This window comes from Pseudoliparis swirei, chromosome 14 (assembly GCF_029220125.1).
Source record: "Pseudoliparis swirei isolate HS2019 ecotype Mariana Trench chromosome 14, NWPU_hadal_v1, whole genome shotgun sequence".
NCBI lineage: Eukaryota > Metazoa > Chordata > Actinopteri > Perciformes > Liparidae > Pseudoliparis > Pseudoliparis swirei.
This window is the reverse complement of record NC_079401.1, coordinates 738,414-748,869: the sequence shown is the minus strand read 5'-3', so window position 1 is coordinate 748,869 and position 10,456 is coordinate 738,414. Positions and strand designations below refer to the sequence as shown.

Here is a 10,456-nt window from a genome sequence, read left to right as displayed (position 1 = left end):
CCAAAGAGCGACCTCTAAACCACCCAGGACCCAAAGAGCGACCTCTAAACCAGTTAGGACCCAAAGAACGACCTCTAAACCAGTTAGGACCCAAAAAACGACCTCCAAACCACTCAGGACCCAAAGAACGACCTCTAAACCACTCAGGACCCAAAGAACGACCTCTAAACCAGTTAGGACCCAAAGAACGACCTCTAAACCAGTTAGGACCCAAAGAACGACCTCTAAACCACTCAGGACCCAAAGAACGACCTCTAAACCAGTTAGGACCCAAAGAATGACCTCTAAACCACCCAGGACCCAAAGAACGACCTCTAAACCACTCAGGACCCAAAGAACGACCTCTAAACCAGTTAGGACCCAAAGAACGACCTCTAAACCACCCAGGACCCAAATAACGACCTCTAAACCACTCAGGACCCAAAGAACGACCTCTAAACCACCCAGGACCCAAAGAACGACCTCTAAACCAGTTAGGACCCAAAGAACGACCTCTAAACCACTCAAGACCCAAAGAACTCTAGACCACTCAAGAACTGAATACATAATGGATTCATAAGAACCAAAGAACATTCTCTGATGTTTTACAGAACCATCCAGCGAGGTAGGACTGTACAACATTCTTGCTGACCCACCGGGCCCAGAGGAAGAAGAGGAGGATGAGGATGAGGAGCAACGAGCCAGGAGAGAGGTGTTTGAGTTTGAGCTGTCTGACCGGCCACTGCTTACCTGCTACAACATCCAGGTGGCGCTGTCCCAGGGGTGAGTCCAGAACACTGAACATCTCTGTCTGAGGACCTGGGACCACTAGGACTAATGTGACCTAGGACTTACCCCCCAGTCCTTGAACTTGGACTGGGGGACTTGGGCACAAACATTTGAGAACTAATAGAACCAGAACCATATGGGGTCTAAAGGAACTAGGGCTCAAAGGACTGGGAGTACTCTTATGGGGACTAAAGGAACTGGGAGTACTCTTATGGGGACTAAAGGAACTGTGAGAACCCTTATGGGGACTAAAGGAACTGTGAGAACCCTTATGGGGACTAAAGGTCAGATCTCAAGGGCACTCCTTCTTAGTCCATATATGGTCACTTCCTGTTCACTGGTTGCAAAAAAAAGAGATGCCGACGCCCACATCGACGAACTAGAGGCTTCAAAACATCAGTCCACACACGATTTTATTACACACATGCACACACACATACACACACATACACACCAATTAAGGTTGTGTGAAGCAGCTCAGAACAGAGAGGGAGGCGGGACAGACGAAGAGGTTGTTAACGAGGATTGCATCGTCGTGGCGACCCGGCTAATTGGCTTCCCCCCCCTCGTGTCTGATGTCGTATTAATGGCTCCTCCCGGGTACGAGCCCCCCCCCCCCTCGTGTCTGATGTCGTATTAATGGCTCCTCCCGGGAATGAGCCCCCCCCCCCCCCCCCGCTTGTTTAACATTCCAGCAGCAACATGTGGCCGTGTGTGTGTGTATTTGTTAATTTGCCCTTGAAAGAGTATATGAATATACACACACACACGTGTAATTGTGAATCAATAGCTCCTCGGCTGCAGCAGCAGAAACCTCCTCTCCGTCTAACTATTTGAGGACTAAAGGAAGTAGGACTAAAGGAAGTAGTGCTAAAGGAAGTAGGACGAACAGATGTAGGACTAACAGACGTAGGACTAAAGGAAGTAGGACTAAAGGAAGTATGACTAGAGGAACAAGGACTAAAGGAAGTAGGACTACCCAAATGAGTTATGTTTTAAAACCTTCTGCTTCTCCTCCAGACCGAGGAACTGGCTTCTCCTCGCCGACGTCCTAGGTCGACTTCGGATGACGTCCCGGTCTTTCCGGCGCCTTTTCCCGCAGCTCAACGTGCGGTCCATCCCCGAGGACGAGTTCTACCTGCAGGCCTGCCGGTCGCAGCTCCTCACGGGTCCGGACAAGCAGGAGCTGACCTTCTTCAGGCCGGATGCCAAGGACCCTCTGGAGCTGGTGGAGGCCACTCCGGAGCTTGCCGGCATGCTGGGCTCCTCTCTGGAGTTTGTGGACACTCACTGGGCGTCTCCCCCTCCAACACCGCCACCACCAACACTGCCACAGAGTTTCCACCCGTTATTACCCCCAGAAGCCGGCACTAAACAAAGCAGATTTGCAGAGTCCCGACTGGGCCAAGGGTTTAAGACACTGGGTTTGTCTAAGATGGAACCCAACATGAATGCCGGTATGTGGGAACATCCAGGAAATAACATCACAGGGGTTCCACTTCCTGCAAAGCCAAACATGACTGAAAGCATGTGGGAAGTGCAAAGACAACAAAGTAAGAATACATGGATCCTAAACTCAAACTCAGACTCAAGGGAACGACGACAACATGGATCTGAATCCACCAACACTTCCGCCAGGTCCGAGTCAACGGTCGGTGCGAACATGAGGGAACCACAGCAACTAAGAAGTGGGAGCCTCATGACCTCTTTCGCCAAAGTTGAACCACGCCTGATACAAAGGGAGAACCCCGCAGACTCAACCAGCGCCGTGAATGCCAATGCCTGGAGGCGACCAAACCCTAACCCGCACTCTACAAACTCAGGGGGTATGCCCGGCAGGGTCTCAAACTCTACAAACCTAGGGGTTACGCCCAAAAAGGTATCGGACACTACAAACCCAGAGGGTATGCCCGGCAGGGTCTCGAACTCTACAAACCCAGAGGGTATGCCCGGAGGGGTCTCGGACTCTACAAATCCAGGGGGTATGCCCGGCAGGGTCTCAGACTCTACAAGTCCAGGGGGTATGCCCGGCAGGGTCTCAGACTCTACAAGTCCAGGGGGTACGCCCGGCAGGGTCTCAGACTCTACAAATCCAGGGGGTACGACCGGCAGGGTCTCAGACTCTACAAGTCCAGGGGGTATGCCCGGCAGGGTCTCAGACTCTACAAATCCAGGGGGTATGCCCGGCAGGGTCTCGGACTCTACAAATCCAGGGGGTACGCCCGGCGGGGTCTCAGACTCTACAAATCCAGGGGGTACGCCCGGCAGGGTCTCAGACTCTACAAGTCCAGGGGGTATGCCCGGCTGGGTCTCAGATTCTACAAGTCCAGGGGGTACGCCCGGCAGGGTCTCAGACTCTACAAGTCCAGGGGGTACGCCCGGCTGGGTCTCAGACTCTACAAATCCAGGGGGTATGCCCGGCAGGGTCTCAGACTCTACAAGTCCAGCGGGTATACCCGGCGGGGTCTCAGACTCTACAAGTCCAGCGGGTACGCACGGCGGGGTCTCAGACTCTACAAGTCCAGCGGGTATGCCCGGCGGGGTCTCAGACTCTACAAGTCCAGCGGGTACGCCCGGCGGGGTCTCAGACTCTAAAAGTCCAGCGGGTACGCCCGGCGGGGTCTCGAACTCCATAAACCGAGGGGCTTCGGTCGACACTCGTGTTTGGGAACAGCAACAACGACTAGGCAGTAACATCTCCTCTGAGCCTGCCGCCATGCCGGAGGCCAATGTGTGGGAACGCCACGGTGTGAAGAGGGTGGTAGGTGTCGACGCCTACCACGGGGGCAAGACCATAAAGATGGACGCCGCCTGGCAGAGGAACCTGGGCAACGTCAGAGTCCACATCAGGGACCTGGGGTTGAAAGTGGGGGGAGGAACCATCCGGAGAGACGTGAAGAAGGAGTCGGGGAAGAGCGTCAGGGTGAAATCCAGGTCGTGACGACGGAACCAGGGAGGCAGTTCTCCGTTCATGTGAATGTTGTAAACGAGGAAACACCGCATTCGGACATTTGAGAGGAACCGAGACTGTAAATATGTTGTCGTTAAAGTGAGCTGCTGGTGAACGGAGTGTAAACACCAACGTCACGTGACTGTGTGTTTCCTTCGTGTGTCGTTTTGTATTCAGCTTCCTGTTCCACACTATTTATTGTCCAATAAATATAAAGCATACGTTGTCTGCATTCAAGCTCATTGTGTAGATTAGCAAGAAGTGTGTGTGTGTATGTATGTATATATATATATATATATACATACATACACACACACACACTTCTCTCGGCTCTGTCATTCGTTCGCATGGCTTCTCCTACCATAGCTATGCCGATGACACCCAACTGATCTTCTCGTTTCCACCGGCCGAAACACGGGTGGCGGCGCGAATCTCTGCCTGTCTGACCGACATCTCTCAGTGGATGTCTGCTCACCATCTGAAAATCAACCCTGACAAGACCGAGCTACTATTCCTTCCAGGGAAAGGCTCTCCACCCATGACCTGACTACCACCTTCACCAGCTCTGTGTTGGCCCCTACCCTGACTGCCAGGAACCTCGGGGTGACACTAGACAGTCAACCTGACGGCCAACATCACTGTGACGACGCGTTCCTGTAGGTACATGCTGCACAACATCAGGAGAATACGGCCTCTTCTTACTCAGAAGGCGGCGCAGGTTCTGATCCAGGCTCTGGTCATTTCACGCCTTGACTACTGCAACTCCCTCCTGGCTGGTCTACCTGCTAAGGCCATCCGACCTCTGCAGCTCATCCAGAATGCAGCAGCTCGACTGGTCTTCAGTCTCCCGAAATTCACCCACACCACTCCGCTCCTCCGCTCTCTCCACCGGTTACCGGTGGCTGCTCGCATCCGCTTCAAAACACTGGTCCTGGCGTACCGTGCTCTAGATGGATCGGGCCCCGTCTACATCCGGGATGTGGTCACACCGTACACCCCGGCACGTTCGCTCCGCTCGGCAACAGCCAATCGTCTTGTGCCTCCTGCACCTCGAGCTAATCACTCTACATCCAGACTGTTTGCTGTCCTGCTCCTCAGTGGTGGAACGAGCTCCCCACTGACATCAGGACAGCAGGAAGTCTCTACATCTTCACCGGAGACTGAAAACACATCTTTTCCGACTATATCTGGATTAAAACACAGATTTGCATTTCAGTGGCACTGGGATGGCACTTATTGTGGTGCTTTTGTGGTTCGGCTGAGTTGAGGAAGTGTTGCTTCCTGTGTTCTTGTTGTTCTTAGTTTGTACTCTAGGTTGAAATGCACTTATTGGAAGTCACTTTGGATAAAAGCGTCTGCTAAATGACATGTAATGTAATGTAATATACATACACACACCAGGTTGTGTCAAATATGCAGGTGTGTGTGTGTTTACTGTTTCGGTGTGTAATTGGGCGCTCATTAGCATTTTATTCAGAGCCTGTGTGTGCGTCTCTGTGTGTGTGTGTGTCTCTGCATGTGTGTGCGTCTCTGTGTGTGTGTGTCTCTGCGTGTGTGTGCGTCTCTCTGTGTGTGTGTGTGTCTCTGCGTGTGTGTGCGTCTCTCTGTGTGTGTGTGTGTCTCTGCGTGTGTGTGCGTCTCTGTGTGTGTGTGTGTCTCTGTGTGTGTGTGTGCGTCTCTCTGTGTGTGTGTCTCTGCGTGTGTGTGTGCGTCTCTCTGTGTGTGTGTGTCTCTGCGTGTGTGTCTCTGTGTGTGTGTGTCTCTGTGTGTGTGTGTCTGCGTGTGTGTGCGTCTCTGTGTGTGTTGTGTCTCTGTGTGTGTGTGTGTGTGTCTCTGTGTGTGTGTGTGCATCTCTCTGTGTGTGTGTCTCTGCGTGTGTGTGTGTGTGTGTGTGTCTCTGTGTGTGTGTGTGTCTCTGTGTGTGTGTCTCTGTGTGTGTGTCTCTCTGTGTGTGTGTCTGTGTGTCTCTGCGTGTGTGTGCGTCTCTGTGTGTGTGTGTCTCTGTGTGTGTGTGTGTGTCTCTGTGTGTGTGTCTCTGTGTGTGTGTCTCTGTGTGTGTGTGTGTGTCTCTGTGTGTGTGTGTGTGTGTGTGTGTGTGTGTGCGTCTCTGTGTGTGTGAGTCTCTGTGTGTGTGTGTGTGTGTGTGAGTCTCTGTGTGTGTCTCTCTGTGTGTGTGTGTCTCTGTGTCTCTGTGTGTGTGTCTCTGTGTGTGTGTCTCTGTGTGTGTGTGTGTCTGTGTGTGTGTGTGTGTGTGTCTCTGTGTGTGTGTGTGTCTCTGTGTGTGTGTGTCTCTCTGTGTGTGTGTCTCTGTGTGTGTGTGTCTCTGTGTGTGTGTGTGTGTGTGTCTCTGTGTGTGTGTGTCTCTGTGTGTGTGTGTCTCTGCGTGTGTGTGTGCGTCTCTGTGTGTGTGTGTCTCTGCGTGTGTGTGTGCGTCTCTGTGTGTGTGTCTCTGCGTGTGTGTGTGCGTCTCTATGTGTGTGTCTCTGTGTGTGTGCGTCTCTCTGTGTGTGTGTTCTCTGCGTGTGTGTGTGCGTCTCTCTGTGTGTGTGTGTGTGTGTGTCTCTGCGTGTGTGTGTGCGTCTCTGTGTGTGTGTGTCTCTGCGTGTGTGTGTAAATGTTAAACAGCCTCTAATTAAAGGCGGTGCAGCGAAACGCTGCAACATTTATTTTCTGCCTGCCGGGAAATTAAATTCCACTGATTGTGTCCATATATACAGTATATACTAAATATATATATACACACATATATATGTACTGTATATATATATAAAATACATAATTCTTTAAGAAGTTTCTTGCTGTCTGTGTGTGTGTGTCTGTGTGTGTGTCTCTGTGTGTATGTCTGTGTCTGTGTCTGTGTGTGTGTCTCTGTGTGTATGTCTGTGTGTGTGTCTCTGTGTGCCTCTGTGTGTGTGTTTCTGAGTGTGTGTGTGTGTGTTTAGTGAGCGCTGCCATCGATGAATATTTAAACAGCGTCATCACTTATTGATGTTGGTGAAGGGAAAGATGAATAGCCTTCTGTGTACACAGTGTGTGTGTTTGTGTGTGTGTGTTTGTTTGTGTGTGTGTGTGTGTGTGTGAGAGAGAATAATAGAGGAGGAAATCAGGACGGTTTCAAGGTTCCCCGTTTTCTATTCGCTCCCTTCGCTGCCTCACACACACACACAGTCAGACAAGGTCACATACACATCGACGCACTCTCACACACACATATACACACACACACTCGTCTTCACGCCTCACTGCCAATCCCCTCAACGCTCTTTTCTCTCTCGCTGTAACACTGCTGCTGCACTCGTCTGACCTCTCGCTCTCTCTCTTTCTCTCTCACTCTCTAGGAAACAAGGAAATGAGGAAAGGAAAGGAGGAAATCATTTAGCTCCCCCGTCCTTTCTGAGGATGCTGGTCTATGGTAGAGGACCTATTGTAGAGGTTCTAGTGTAGAGGTTCTATAGTATTGCACCTGTCCATCCTGGAGAGGGATCCTCCTCTGTTCTCTCCTGCAGGTTTCTTCCCTTTTTTTCCCCCTGAAGGGTTATTTGGGAGTTTTTCCTGGTCCGATGTGAGGTTTTGGGGCAGGGATGTCTATGTGTACAGATTGTAAAGCACTCCGAGACAAATTTGTAATTTGTGAAATTGGGCTATACAAATAAACTGAATTGAATTGAATGGTAGAGGTTCTATGGTAGAGGACCTATTGTAGAGGTTCTAGGGTAGAGGTACTAGGGTAGAGGTTCTATGGTAGTGGACATGTGGTAGAGGACCTATTGTAGAGGTTCTAGTGTAGAGGATCTATGGTAGAGGTTCTATGGCAGAGGTTCTAGGGTAGAGGTTCTATGGTAGTGGACATATGGCAGAGGACCTATTGTAGAGGTTCTAGGGTAGAGGTTATATGGTAGAGGTTCTATGGTAGAGGACATATGGTAGAGGACCTATGGTAGAGGTTCTATGGTAGTGGACATATGGTAGAGGACCTATGGTAGTGGACATATGGTAGAGGACCTATGGTAGAGGTTCTATGGTAGTGGACATATGGTAGAGGACCTATTGTAGAGGTTCTATGGTAGAGGTTCTATGGTAGTGGACATATGGTAGAGGACCTATGGTAGAGGTTCTATGGTAGTGGACATATGCAAGAGGACCTATGGTAGAGGACCTATGGTAGAGGTTCTATGGTAGTGGACATATGGTAGAGGACCTATGGTAGAGGACCTATGGTAGAGGACCTATGGTAGAGGACCTATGGTAGAGGTTCTATGGTAGTGGACATATGGTAGAGGTCCTATGGTAGTGGACATATGGTAGAGGACCTATTGTAGAGGTTCTAGGGTAGAGGTTCTATGGTAGTGGACATATGGTAGAGGACCTATGGTAGAGGTTCTATGGTAGTGGACATATGGTAGAGGACCTATGGTAAAGGTTCTATGGTAGTGGACATATGGTAGAGGACCTATGGTAGAGGTTCTATCGTTGTGGACATTTGGTAGAGGACCTATTGTAGAGGTTCTATTGTAGAGGTTCTATGGTAGTGGACATATGGTAGAGGACCTATGGTAGAGGTTCTATGGTAGTGGACATATAGTAGAGGACCTATTGTAGAGGTTCTAGGCTAGAGGTTCTATGGTAGAGGTTCTATGGTAGTGGACATATGGTAGAGGTTCTATGGTAGTGGACATATGGTAGAGGTTCTATGGTAGTGGACATATGGTAGAGGACCTATGGTAGAGGTTCTATGGTAGTGGACATATGGTAGAGGACCTATGGTAGAGGTTCTATGGTAGAGGTTCTATGGTCGTGGACATATGGTAGAGGACCTATGGTAGAGGTTCTATGGTAGTGGACATATGGTAGAGGACCTATGGTAGAGGTTCTATGGTAGTGGACATATGGTAGAGGACCTATGGTAGAGGTTCTATGGTAGTGGACATATAGTAGAGGACCTATTGTAGAGGATCTAGGCTAGAGGTTCTATGGTAGAGGTTCTATGGTAGTGGACATATGGTAGAGGTTCTATGGTAGTGGACATATGGTAGAGGTTCTATGGTAGTGGACATATGGTAGAGGACCTATGGTAGAGGTTCTATGGTAGTGGACATATGGTAGAGGACCTATGGTAGAGGTTCTATGGTAGTGGACATATGGTAGAGGACCTATGGTAGAGGTTCTAGGGTAGAGGTTCTATGGCCGTGGACATATGGTAGAGGACCTATGGTAGAGGTTCTATGGTAGTGGACATATGGTAGAGGACCTATGGTAAAGGTTCTATGGTAGTGGACATATGGTAGAGGACCTATGGTAGAGGTTCTATGGTAGTGGACATATGGTAGAGGACCTATGGTAGAGGTTCTAGGGTAGAGGTTCTATGGTAGAGGTTCTATGGCCGTGGACATATGGTAGAGGACCTATGGTAGAGGTTCTATGGTAGTGGACATATGGTAGAGGACCTATGGTAGTGGACATATGGTAGAGGACCTATGGTAAAGGTTCTATGGTAGTGGACATATGGTAGAGGACCTATTGTAGAGGTTCTAGGGTAGAGGTTCTATGGTTGAGGTTTTCTGGTCGAGGGTAGAGGTTCTAGGACCTATGTTAGAGGACCGATGGTAGAGGTTCTATGGTAGTGGACATATGGTAGAGGACCTATGGTAGAGGTTCTATGGTAGTGGACATATGGTAGAGGACCTATGGTAGTGGACATATGGTAGAGGACCTATGGTAAAGGTTCTATGGTAGTGGACATATGGTAGAGGACCTATTGTAGAGGTTCTAGGGTAGAGGTTCTATGGTTGAGGTTTTCTGGTCGAGGGTAGAGGTTCTAGGACCTATGTTAGAGGACCGATGGTAGAGGTTCTATGGTAGTGGACATATGGTAGAGGACCTATTGTAGAGGTTCTATGGTAGTGGACATATGGTAGAGGACCTATTGTACACAACTCGTTCCCACAATGCATCATTACACACACACACACTGGTGTGTGATGTCTGTTGACTTTTCTAAAACATGTGACCTCTGGTAGAGTTTGATTGACAGCTGGTTCTGTTGTTCAGAGTGACGCTCCGTTCCAAGACAAACGAAGAGATAAGGAAGAGAATGAAGAGGAGTGGAGGATGAAGAGGAAGAAGAATCCAAATTCACTCACTTCCTGATCAATATACACATATATGCAATATATATATAGACACACACATATACATGTATGTGTGTATTTTCATCATGTTTTGTGTATATATATATATATACACACATATATATGTATGTATATATATATGTGTATATATACATATATATGTATATATATATAATATATGTATATATTATATATGAGCCCACAGCTCCCTCTGCTGGTTACTTTTTTAAATGAGAATAATACCTCTCACAACTTTATTATGAATCATTTCATATTTTCTAATTTAATGTTTGTCAGTAGAACACCAGTAGAACACCAGCAGAACACCAGCAGAACGCCAGCAGAACGCCAGTAGAACACCAGAAGAACCAGTAGATCGCCAGTAGAACGCCAGTAGAACCAGTAGATCGCCAGTAGAACGCCAGTAGAACCAGTAGATCGCCAGTAGAACGCCAGTAGAACCAGTAGATCGCCAGTAGAACGCCAGTAGAATCAGTAGATCGCCAGTAGAACGCCAGTAGAACCAGTAGATCGCCAGTAGAACGCCAGTAGAACCAGTAGATCGCCAGTAGAACGCCAGTAGAACCAGTAGATCGCCAGTAGAACGCCA

At 49.1% G+C, this 10,456-nt stretch overlaps 1 protein-coding gene across 1 annotated transcript in view; it reads left to right on the top strand.

Annotated features, from left to right (window-relative positions):
* LOC130204516 (polycystic kidney disease protein 1-like 3) overlaps window positions 1-3,939 on the top strand; it is a 6,121-nt gene extending 2,182 nt beyond the window's left edge. The window contains exons 2-3 of the mRNA XM_056431298.1: window positions 591-762; window positions 1,789-3,939. Coding sequence (XP_056287273.1) covers window positions 1,835-3,709 — 1,875 coding nt within the window. The 5' untranslated portion in view covers window positions 591-762; window positions 1,789-1,834 and the 3' untranslated portion in view covers window positions 3,710-3,939. The remainder of the gene's footprint in view (window positions 1-590; window positions 763-1,788) is intronic.
* Window positions 3,940-10,456: the final 6,517 nt, after the last annotated feature.